The 12745-nt window shown below is 37.6% G+C and overlaps 1 protein-coding gene across 2 annotated transcripts in view; it reads left to right on the top strand.

The window, feature by feature from the left end:
- Positions 1-12745, top strand: part of SERINC5 (serine incorporator 5) — a 112450-nt gene that overhangs the window by 90809 nt on the left and 8896 nt on the right. For both annotated transcript variants that reach the window (XM_074282365.1, XM_074282364.1), the window contains exons 9-10: positions 9584-9650; positions 12234-12273. In XM_074282365.1, the coding sequence (XP_074138466.1) occupies positions 9584-9650; positions 12234-12273 (107 nt within the window). The remainder of the gene's footprint in view (positions 1-9583; positions 9651-12233; positions 12274-12745) is intronic.

The raw sequence follows: 12745 nt of genomic DNA, 5'->3' as shown, positions 1-12745 counted from the left end.
ACATTATGCCCTCAAATGTGCTTTTCAGTCCTGTGACACTAGTTTCCTGGTTGTTCCATGAAAAAAACACTCCTAGCATTCTCTCTGACTATCCCTTGTGTCTGGAATGTTCCCTGTCCTCCTGGGCTTTCTTTAAGTTCTAACTAAAATCCCACCTCCTACAGAAAGCCTTTCCCAACACTCCTTATTCCAGTGCCTTTTCTCTGTTCATTATTATGCTATATATAGCTTGCTTTGTAAATGTTTGCTTATTGTATCCCCTATTAGACTGTAAGCTTTGAGGGCAGGAATTATCTTTTGCTATTTTGTAAAGAGCACATAAAATAAATGTTTATTGAACTGAATGTAGAATTTTCCTTATGCTCTTATAAAGTGAAGCAGTTTGGATTTTTCTTCCTTTTAAAAAATCTACAAATTTTTCTTCTATAAAAGGTTTAAAAAAATTGCTCATTGACATTTACTTAGTGACAATTTTTGTCCCTTCCAAAAGTTAGAACCAAAGAGTGTGGAGCATAGGAAGATCTTGTGTGGTCTTCTCAGAAGTTGTCAATTTTTAATGCTGACACTTGATATCTGCAGATGCTGAAGTGTTAACAGTAAATCTATAAAAGCTGTATTAACAGAAGGAAGAGAGGAGGCAGAAGCAGCCACATGTAGCAGTTGTGGGAATTATAAGAATCATGAATTTAGAGCTGGAATGAGCCTTTTCAACCCTCAAATTCAGTTTCTTCTTTTTTGTTAGTGAACTAAGGAATATTGTCTAGAATAAGTGACATGCTCAAGGTCACCCAACTAAGGAATATATGAGGATGAGATTTAAATATAGGTCTTTAGGACTTCAAATCCAGTTTTCTCTCCCCAACAGTAAACTGCTTCTCTGAGGAGGAAGATTTTTCTCTGTGGAATGCTAACATTTCCCATGAGTGTATTGCTTGTTGGAAGTTGGCGAATTCTCCTGGCAAGAGAGAGAAGTAGCTTGTCAGAGTGGTCAGTGATTAATATTTAGAGTTATAGCATCCTCCTGCCAGATCTGCATAGACTTCCAGAAACTTTACTAAGCAAATGGTTCTTCAAGTTTGTGGAAGGAAAGGATGAGATGGAATGGAATTTAGGTTTGGAGTGGGACATGGTAGATAGGGCACAATAAATCAGACCCAGATGGGAGAGGATGGAAATCAGTCTGATTGGGGAGGCCTCCAATTATGAGTGTTTTACAAAAGTTCATTTTTACTTTTCTTATTCCCCCAGGTGATTAAAAAAAAGTTTTTAACAATAGATTAAAGGGTGGGGAAGAAGGGGTCTCTGTTAAACTCTGATGTTTGAAAATTACTTCTGTAAGATTTAGAAACTATTCATAGTAAAGCCTTAATTAAAAAACCAGGAAGCTCAATGACTTTTTTTTTTTTTTTTTTTTACATTTTTAAAGATAATTTTATAATTATAACTTTTTTTTTTGACAGTACATATGCGTGGATAATTTTTTACAACATTATCCCTTGTACTCCCTTCTGTTCTGAGTTTTTCCCCTCCTTCCCTCCACCCCCTCCCCTAGATGGCAGGCATTCCCATACATATTAAATATCTTATAGTATATCTATATGTGTGCAGAACCGAATTTCTTGTTGGACAGGAAGAATTGGATTTAGAAGGTAAAGATAATCTGGGAAGAAAAACAAAAATGCAAAAGTTTACACTCATTTCCCAGTGTTCCTTCTTTGGGTGTAGCTGATTCTGTCCATCAGTTGGAACTGAATTAGGTTTTCTCTTCAACAAAGAGAAAGCCACTTCCATCAGAAGACATCCTCATACAGTATCATTGTTGAAGTGTATTATGATCTCTTAGTTCTGCTCGTTTCACAGCATCAGTTCATGCAAGTCTCTCCAAGCCTCTCTGTATTCCTCCTGCTGGTCATTTCTTACAGAACAATAATATTCCATAACCTTCATATACCATAATCTACCCAACCATTCTCCAATTGATGGACATCCATTCATTTTCCAGTTTCTAGCCACTACAAAAAGGGCTGCCACAAACATTTTGGCACATATAGGTCCCTTTCCCTTTTTTAGTATTTTTTTGGGATATAAGCCCAGTAGTAAGCTCAATGACTTTTTTTGGAAGGCGGGAGAAAGAGGAGGCTATCCCTCCTTCCTTGGAGTGTTTTGGAAAGTTATATTTTTGACTCATATCTTTTGGGTCCTGACATTGAACTTTCTATTTTTTTTTAAAAAAAGCATACAATCTTTCATATTACTGGTATATAAATATACTATTTATTTGCTCTTGGATCAGAAAAGTCTTCCTGCTTTTTTATTTCAGTGGTGATATCAAAGGAACTTGTAGTTCCTCATTTCCAGCCTGTCCACAATGCCTCTTCTTTGGGGCATCCTTTTCTCCTCTCTTGTCTGCTCTAATCTTTGTACAAACCATGGATTTAAAATAGGAATTGAGAAATATCTAATGTGTAGCAATTTTATCCTGGCACCTTGTTCTTTGATCATACTTTAGTCCAGATTACAAAATTCTGCTTCATTCCTCTTGCTCATTCACATTTATATCACCAGCATTGCGTGGTGGTCTGTTTGGGGTAAATAGCACGATACTAACTAAGAATGATGACAACATTGTGTATTATTTCCGTTCCCCTTCTCACTTTTAGATTGAAAGCTCCTTTTATTTATATTCCCAGTGTTCAGGACTGTGCCTAGAATGCATTAGGCAATAAATGTTTATTGACTTAGTGATTAATAATTAGTGGCGTGGGGACTTCTCATTCTCAGCAGCCACTTTGTCCAGTATGGTTCTGTGCTCTGTTTCCTGCTATCATTTGATCCAAATATGATGCAAAAAAATACACTAACCAAAGGTTCTCAACTTCCTGTTTAACCTTTTTTAGAACATTCTTTTAGACCAGAGCTTCTTGACCTGGAGTTCCTTGACTCTGAAGTTTTTTGATTTTGCTATTTTAAGGTAATGGCTTTTTTTGGTAATTTTAGGCATTTTATTTTATGTATTATTGTGAGAAGGTGGGGCGTAGGCTTTTTTTTTTTTATTATAGCTTTTTATTTACAAGATATATGCATGGATAATTTTTCAGCATTGACAATTGCAAAAGCTTTTGTTCCAACTTTTCCCCCATCCCTTCCCCCATATGGCAGGTTGACCAACACATGTTACATATGTTAAAGTATAAATTAAATACAATATATGTATACATGTCCAAACAGTTGTTTTGCTTTACAAAAAGAATCGGATTTTGAAATAGTGTACAATTAACCTGTGAAGGAAATCCAAAATGCAGGAGGACAAAACTAGAGGGATTGGGATTTCTATGTAGTGGTTCATAGTTATCTCCCAGAGTTCTTTCGCTGGGTGGGCATAGGCTTTCTTAACCGGCCAAAGGGATCCACTTAGTTTTATGATAACTTTTTGTGGAAATTTTGCCATAAATACTGATGTATCACTATGGGCAGCCAGCCTGCATCAGCCCCCTGCCTCCATCATCATGCAGTATCTCTCTCTACTCTTTTGAGAGACCTCACAAGGAAAGATAAACAGCTGTTTTTCGGTGATGGTTTTGAAGTTCAGACTTTCTTACAGACAGGAAGGTGAACTGACCTAAATGGCTTCTGTGATTAAGCACACACAGTTCTATTATTATAAAACAATGAGCAACAGGAAATATTTCTCTAACACTTTGAGCTATAACTTGGTTTAAGGAAAATGCTCATTTGCTGTCCTGCTACTTTTGGGGGCACTGTCATTATAGGTATCAAATTTGTGTCTGTGGAGGATTCTGTATATCAAAATTCTAAATGGCATTTTTGGGTGCTTGAGGTAGAAAATCAGCTGTAGAAAAAGGAGAGGGAATGTGTTGGGTTTGGAATGGAGTATGATTAGAAGGAAGGAAATAAGTCAGGAGAAGAGATTATAGGAGCCAGTGTTATGTGGTGGGCTGGATATGGAGTTAGCTAGACCCGGCTACTGATCCTGGATCACTTATTATTTGTGTGACTTCAAGCCAGCCAGTCCAGGCCTCAGTTTCCTATTTGTAAAATGGGCTGGTTGGATTGGATGATTCCCGAAAGTCCTTCCCAGCTCTTGAAGATGGAAAACCTGATTCTAATCATGCCCCAGTTATTTACTAGTGTGATTATGGATAAATTGCTTACCCTTTTATTTGATCCTCATTTTTCTCAAGTGTAAGAGCTCTCATAGGATTGTTAAAAGGAAAGTCCTTTACAAACCCCAAAATGCTGTCTGAATGTGAGTAGTTGTTTTTCTGAGTTAATTAGGTGGTACAGTGAACAAAGTGCCAGATCTGAAGTTAGAAAGACTCATCCATCTTCCTGAGTTCAAATTTGGCCTCAGACACTTAACTAGTTGCATGACTGTAGTAAGTTACTTAATTCTGTTTGCCTCAGTTTTCCTGTCTGTAGAATGAGAAAAGATGAAGATGAAATGACATGAAGGAAATAGCAAATCAGTTTAGTGTCTTTGCCAAGAAAACCTCAGAAAGAGTCAGACACAACTAATTAGCAAAACAACAATAAACTACTTCAGTATCTTTATAAAGAAAAACTAGATGGGGTCACAAAAAACAAGATATGTTATAATTGTGCATGTTTATTAATATTTCTATTTTTGGTGAAGCTTGGCTCACTTGATCTTATTGCTGTAAATCTCCACACTTAGAAGAGAATTCTAGTCTCTCCTCTTTCTTTCCTCTTCCCTCCTTCCCTCTTTTTTCCCTCCTTTTTTCTTTTTCCTTTCTTTCTTGCCTCTCTTCCCTCCTTCCCTTTTCCCTTTCTTCCCTCTCTCTTCCCTTCTTTTACCTTTCTGACACATCTACTTTCTCTCTTTTTTTGCTTGCTTTCTTATTTATTCCTTCATTTGTCTATCCATACATCCATCCATTCTTCCATCATATCTGTTTATTTAGTGAGGCAATTAGGGTTAAGTGACTTGCCTAGGGTCAAACACCTAGGAAGTGTTAAGTGTCTGAGGCTGGATTTGCACTCCTCCTGACTTCAGGGCCAGTGCTTTATCCACTGTGCCATCTAGCTTCTCCCTTTCTTTTTGGTAGTGTGATTCTGGCACACTTTCAGCACAAATGAACTCTTCTTAAAGAACCAGTAATACTAGATTACGGACAGCAGTACTAGAGAGCTTTAATACATCCACATCACTTCTGGACAAGCTTCTATTCATTAAGGAGATTAAACTTTATAGACTTGGAAGGGTTCTTAGAAGTCTTAAGTCCAACCCAGACCTGAACAGGACTTCCCTCTGTAACATCCCTGCCAAAAGTAGTCATTGGGCCTCCTATTAAAGAATTCCAATAAAGTGGAATCCATCATTTCCCAAAGCAGTCTGTTCTACTTGCGGATATGTCTAATGGCCAGGAAGTCTTTTCTCACATCAAATTGAAATTTGCTTCTTTAAAACTTCCATCTCAAACACTTAAGGTCCCATCCACATTTGATGCTATATGATCCTTTAACTTTTTATTTTTTATAATAGGTTTTTATTTTCAAAATTTATGCAAAGATAGTTTTCAGCATTCATCCTTGCAAAATCTTGTGTTCAATTTTTTTCCCTTCCTTCCCCCAATTCCCCTCTCTCTATATAAGACCAATTAATTATCTCAAGTTACATTCCACTAATACTTATCTAAAAATGTTTTCTCAGACGAAAGAAAAGATGGTTCTTTAATATTATCTTGTCCTTGAGAATACAGGCCCAGAAAAAACAAATGGAAAATTTGGAGGGGGGAAGGGAAGGCAGAACTCTCTTACTCATTTTCCCAAAGATGTTTGTTATTTTCAACAATTTCTGGGTGATGGTAGAAGGGAAGCAAGGCTGGGATGGGATGGGGAAAGGAAGGATGGGAGAAATAATTATTTTTATTTTTTACAAAATTTAAATTGATGAAGGAAATAGATCACATGTGACTTTGATTCTACTCCTGGTTCTGTCACTAATTTGAGCTCACATCAATCATTATATTTCTTTGGGTCTCAGTTTCCTTATCTGTAAAACAATGAGGTAAGCTTTATGAAACTTCTTTCAGCTTCTACATACCATATTGCTACCAAGTCTTAAATCTCCCCCTTCCCATCATATGACTTCTAAAAACTGTAAAAACTCCCTATTACACATAGAAGAGCTGTTCCTGTTAAATCCCTTTCCTTTTTTATCAAGGACAAACAGAAATAAAAGGGTGAAAAAGAGCATTTCTTTCTGCTCTCAGAGGCATTACTATTTTAAAAGGAAAGGAATCAGTGCCTTCTTTGCTCATGGATTTCCTTTGCATGACTAATTCTTAAGGTTTTTTATGTCATAGACCTTTTGGTAGTCTATGAATCCTTTAGAACTTTCTCAGAAAAATAATTTTAAGTGCATAAAAATCAAAGACATAAAGCTGCAAAGGAAACTTCTTATGTTGAGTACACTTAGCACACTAAAAACATATCAGGAATTTGTGATCTACTTAAGAGTGGGCAGAGGTATACTGCAATCATTCCCCTCACTGCTCCCAGACTCCCTCCAGGAAGAAATACTAGGGATGATAACATTTGGTAATATTCTCAAGCAAGCAGCACTCCTGGAACTTGAGGCTGGAAAGTTACTTCTTGTTGTTACTTACAATATACAGAAACCATCAGTGCTAGGTGCCAGAAGCTATGATTCTTTCTACTGTCTCACCCCTGCAGTGCAAAGTATGACACAAGCCCCTTAGTTCCTTTGACCAGGTTCATATTCTGCCATCTTTTACATACCATGAAAGAAATTAATCTAGGTTGGGAAATGTTTGTACCCAGGTTTAAAATACCATATCGGGAAAAGTAGAAAATTTTAGACTAATCCAGGTGAAGCTTTATTTTTCAGAAAGCTTTGAGGTTAACTCTGACCCATTGGTATCCAGGGCCCGTTGATAATCAGAACTCAGAAGATACTAGTATGATTAAAATCAGTATTTTTCTACTTCTTTTCCTGAAAATAAGTGATACTTTCTATGTCTTTAAATACTTAAATTCAGTGCTCATATTTAAATTCTCCTTGTGTCTCTTTTTTTTAACCTTAGGGGTAAATTTTCCCTCCAATGGCTTAAATTTTTCTAGGAATATTCTTGTATTCCTAGAATATTTATATATTCTTGAGACTATGGAGGACATATGGAGACAGGAAACAACAACTTTCTCATTGCTGATATTTTCTTGTCAACCCAAGTTTTTGTCTGCTTCTTATAAACTCAGGAATCTGATATCTGAGATTTTTACTTAGATTTTGGTAGTAGCATGCAGATGCCTTGGTAACAATTTAAAACATTTAAAGCCAAATTCACTTAGTAAGCTTGTAATTCTATGAATAAACACTACTTTTAAATTAAGTATCATAATTTGGTTTGCCAGATTAGACACAGATAGTGTTGCAATTAAGGTAGGATTTGGAGTCAGGAAGACATGAGTTCAAAATTAGGGAGTTGGGATAGATGACTTCTGTTCTCCCTTCTATTTTCTGAAATTGTTGAATAAATCCTTGCCTATCACATGTATTTATTAGCCATTTATGAACATGGACAAGCCACTTAATTTTTCTCGTCTCAAGTAACTCTCAAAGACATTTACTGATCTTCACTGATGAAGGGGGTTTCTATACCAGGAATCCCCTTTACCAATGAAACCACAAGCCTGCACTTTGAGAAGTAAGAATCTTGGAGTACATAATCTCTGAAGGCCTTTCCAGTTATAGGTAACGTATCTTTTTGTTCTTAAGTCAGCAGTGTTTTTTAGAACTAGAAAATTTTTTGCCTGATCTGTTCATATATTCTTTTCTTCACATATTCTTTATTTTAAATATTCATTAAAAATTTTTTTTGAGCTCTAAATTCTTTCCCTTCTTTTTGCTCCATCCTTACCCATTGGGAAGGCAAGCAATATAACATTAATTATACATCAAATATATCTTGTTAAAAATAGCTTGCATTTCTGTAATAGTCTACAAATTCTGAATTGATTTCAACAGTCGTTGGAAATGATGATGATGATGTTGATTCCTTTTTTATGGTTGAGGGACCTGAGGCTTAAGAAGCATAAAATGGTTTGTCCAGGATCAAACTCTCACTCAGTAATTGGTGGAGCCAAAATATTAACTCAGGATTCTTAGTTTATCATTCTCATTAAAAAAAAAAATCAAGACAATTTTATTCATTTATTTTGATGCATGTTGCTTTATGAATCATGTTGCGAGAGAAAAATCAGAACAAAAGGGAAAAACCATGGGAAAGAAAAAAAGAACTGAAGTGAATATTGTATGTGTTGATTTATATTCAATCTCCATGGTTCTTTTTCTCGAAGCAGATGGCATTTTTCCATCCAAATCTATTGGGATTGCCTTGGATTAGTTTATCATTTTTGATACCACCTCTTAAACATGCACCTTATATGTTTACTTTTGATGATAACTGAGAAACCTTAATCTTTTCCTAGCTAATCCCTATTACTTGCATCCCTTCATTATAGATTTCTTAGGAATCAAATTTCTTAGATCTGTAGCTCAGACATTTCCTTTCTTGAATACTAGATTTTGTTTAAAAGATTTCCTCTTCTCCCAATTATATATCTTCTACCTTTTCTCTCCCCAAACTTAGTTGCACATATTTAAATTTTTCAGATATTTTCCCTACCTTCCTCACCGGAGCTTTGCTGGGGTGGAGTTTAAAGTTGTATTTTCTCCCAGCAGTTTAAAGTTTTCTAGGAACACACACACACACACACACACACACACACACACACACACACACACACACACACACACACACACACACACACACATCCCTCCCCACCCTGAGAAAAATCACAGAATTTTTTCCACCTTACTTGCTATTATTTGCCAGATTGTGAAAGAAAAACTAATCTGGGTGTGTGTCGATTACTCATCCACCTTGTCAATTATGTAGCATTTGTTTCTGTGGCCCTTTTTAAATCTGGCTTTGCCATTTCTTCTAGCACTTCTCTCTAGCAAAAGGAAAATGAAAAAAATTGCAACCCAGACAGAATTAGATGATTGCAAAAAAACAAACAAACATAAGCTGATGATGGAGGAGAGGAATGGGGTTTATCCAAGAATGGCTATTCTTTAAAAATGCTTCAAACGGTGGATGCTTATGAACAAATGAAATCTTACTACCAACCAACCTCCCTCCCCCTCAAAAATCCCACCCAAAAAACCCCTTTCTGTTCCTCAATTTCTTCATCTGTAAAATGTAATAGTACCGATTTCACAGAGTGGTTGTGAGGCTCAAATAAGTGAATATAGGCAAAGCACTTTGCAGGCCTTAATACATTATAAAATACCTTAGAATTAAGTACACTTAATATTATTCTTAATTATTCTCTTTTTGTACGAAGTAGAAGATGCTTTGACCTAGGTGTTAGCCCTCCAGATGACAAGATAACTTTTGGGACATCAGGAAACCTTCACCAAACAGGTCCCACTGGAAGAGATGTTTCTTAATGGCTTTTGCATTGACAAAATGATTTGTGTTAGTGACTCTCCCTCCTTTTTCTGTCTTCCCAGTCTAACATCAACAACACGGTCAAGTTCAGAGGCTCTTAGGGGAAGATACGCTGCTCCTGAACTGGAAGTAAGTTTATTTCTTTCCTCTGTTTTTGCAGCTTCTCCGCAAAGTTTTTTCCAGGAATGCATTTAGTCATTTTAAATCTTATTTATCTGCCCATGTGTTTATTTAGCTGTGCATTTTGTATGTTGCATCCCTGTTGGTCTGTATTCGTCATCCACTTCTCTCCCTGGGAAAGACTGAGAAGATTAAAGACAACACTAGTTGGCACCTTCCCATGTGTGCTGTGGGGGCGAAGTTGTTTAAACAGATTTGAGGCTCCCACCACCAAAGCTCGCTGTCTGAGCACAGCTCCTGCTGTTTGGGCCCCCAGCAGATGTTTGATTAACTACTCCATGCTGTGCTCTTGAAGCTCTCTGCTGCTTCCCTCCGTGAACATCCTGCTTCTGGAGGCTCCGAGCTGTGGTGGAATGTTTGATTCTTACATCCCTATTGTCATGGGTGAAGAGCTGAGGGCTTGGGACAATTAAATGAAAGAATGGAACACCTTGGGCTGCAGGGAAAATACTTAAACAGGAGAAGGGGAAATAATGGTGCAACTGGGTGGTAGCCTTCATCTTAGTCTGGGCCCTGAGACCCTCTGGTTCTAGGCTTCCCACTTCTGGTGTTTTGCTTTGACAAGTCCATTTCCTCTTCCCTACAAAATAGTTTTCAAGTACATCCAGAAACAAGCCCTGCAAAAACAAACAAACAAACAAAAAACAAAAGCCTGAGCTCACCATATGACCTGAATTCTGACAGTATAGAAAGGAACAGTGATAGCAAAGCCCAGCTACCAGCCCCGTAGAAATGCAAACTTTTATAAAGTAGGGCTAGCCTGGACTCTGGCCCCAGGTCAAAAGCACGAGGCCCATTTTGACCTCCGGCCATTGGATAATTTTTCCTGCATCTAAGCTGAGATGGTGGAGGCTGTTTCCCAGCCAGTGCATGCAATTGGATCTTTCTGGCACAGAAGAGCTGAGATGACTGAGCAGAGTTTTGAATTGATTACAGCACATCCTTTATGAAAAGAAAAGCCTCCCTTCTTGCCACTGAGTGGGTGACCTGCTGAGACCATCCTGTCACATTTTCAATATCTTGATTGTGTTTAGGGCTTAAACAAAAAGCAACAGCCAACCTCCTGATAGATTTTTTTTTTTCTTCTATACTCAATATGGGGGAAAAACCCATTATTTTCTTCTTCCTGAGCTAGTGAATATATGGTTTGCTGTTTTCTTACCAGGGGCACTTATTTTATGAATGTGTGTTTTTTTGGAGACAATAATAATCTATATTAAAGCTCTGAAAGGGACTTGAGGCACTGCCGGATTAAACCCAGGTCTGAATCCCACTTCCTATATACTTATTTGCTATATGTCCACGGGCTAATCATTTACACCCTCTGCACATTCATTTCCTCATCTGTGTAATGATGATAATAAAAGTGTCCATCTCTCAGTGGTAACTGAGGCTCAAGTGAGGTGTTGGGAAACAGTTAATGCACTTCATAAATGTGGTCTATTGCTGTTTTAATTAGGAGTGGGATTTAAAATGCACTGACATCATTGGACCTCTAAGAGAAATGAATGTTATTTTGTTTTGGAGGAGTGCATCTTGTTTTCATTAGGGATAATGACTAGAATCTTCAGGAGAACTTTCCATTTCTCAACTAAAAGCAGAAAAAATTAGGTTTTTGGGGCTAGCTCTTGTCTGACTGAGGCTATGAACCCAGCTGCTGTGTTTTACTTTGACATTCTTTGTTCATTAGTTCACCGAGACAATCTGGGTCACTGTGGTGCAAATAACAGTCTTGGCTGGATCCATGTTGAAAGCTGTTAGGATCCCAGCCCTGAAGCCTGGAGGACCCGAGTTCAAATGTGGATTCAGACACTTAACCATCCTAGCTGTGTGACCCTGGGCAAGTCACTTAACCCCAACTGCCTCAGCCCCCCCCCCCAAAAAAAAAAAAAAAAAAGGCTGTTAGGATGAATATAACTTTGTTCCCTTTGAACATCTTTCATTGAAAAAAAAGTTCATTGGACTGCTGGGACATGCAGAATCTTTCACATGCATGCTGGAGGTGCTGTTATACATTGGGAGGGACACTGAATTTAGAAACCTGAGGGACCTGAGGTTTCTATTGTTTGTTTGTTTTTGTTTTGTTTTTGGATGGGGAGGCAATTGGGGCTGGAAATTCTGAGGCTGGATTTGAACTCCTAACTATGGGACTGGTAATCTAAGGGACTCTGCCAAATCTAGCTTTGGTCAAATCAGATTACCCCCTCAAGTCTTACTTTCTCACCTTTAAAAATAAAGGAATTGGACTGAGAAGCATAGTGGGTAAAGTGCTGGGCCTGGAATCAGGAAGGTCTGTCTTCAGATCCTGCCTCAGACAATTTACTAGCTTTGTGATCCCTGACTTCTGATCCTATTAACTTTTCCCAAGCCTCAGTTTCTTCCTCTTTAAAATGGAGATGATTATGGTACCTTCATAGGGTTGTTTGTTGTGAGAATCAAATCCATAGTTAACATATAACTTTGTTAACCTTAAACCACTGCTGTTGATCTTATAACAACTCTCTGTTCTGAAAGTTTATTTTTGTCTTATAGGTGGCTCGTTGCTGTTTTTGCTTTGCTCCTGATGGAGAAGGTAGGTGGGAAATTGGTTTTATTTGTTCTTAAGTCTGTCTCACCCACAAGACCTGCTATATGGACACTTTAACTTTGGGTAGAATAATTTTGTCGATGGTAGAAGTGATTGACATGTTTTCTCTCTCTTTCTCTCACACACACACACACACACACACACACACACACACACACACACACACACACACACACAATTTCCCCATTTCTCTCCCCTTGGGGGTTATATTAATTTCTCTTATTCTTTGCCAGGGCTTTTGTTTACATTAAAACAGTTGGGGGGATTTGGAGGAATTGCAAGCGGCTTTAAAAAAAAAAAAGTTTGAAAATAAAAATGTCAGCAGTTCTTAAAGTCTTAGGTTTTTTTCTCACTTCCTTTCTTTCTCTGGAGATTTTCCTTTTCCTGTAGAGTTCTGAAGTGGACTGGCAGGATACGGACTGGACTTGTGATTGCATTGGTAGAAGGAATTCCTAGA

The sequence above is a fragment of the Sminthopsis crassicaudata genome, chromosome 1 (genome assembly GCF_048593235.1).
Source record: "Sminthopsis crassicaudata isolate SCR6 chromosome 1, ASM4859323v1, whole genome shotgun sequence".
NCBI lineage: Eukaryota > Metazoa > Chordata > Mammalia > Dasyuromorphia > Dasyuridae > Sminthopsis > Sminthopsis crassicaudata.
Note: the sequence above shows the minus strand (reverse complement) of the source record. Positions and strands in the feature narration are given on the sequence as shown.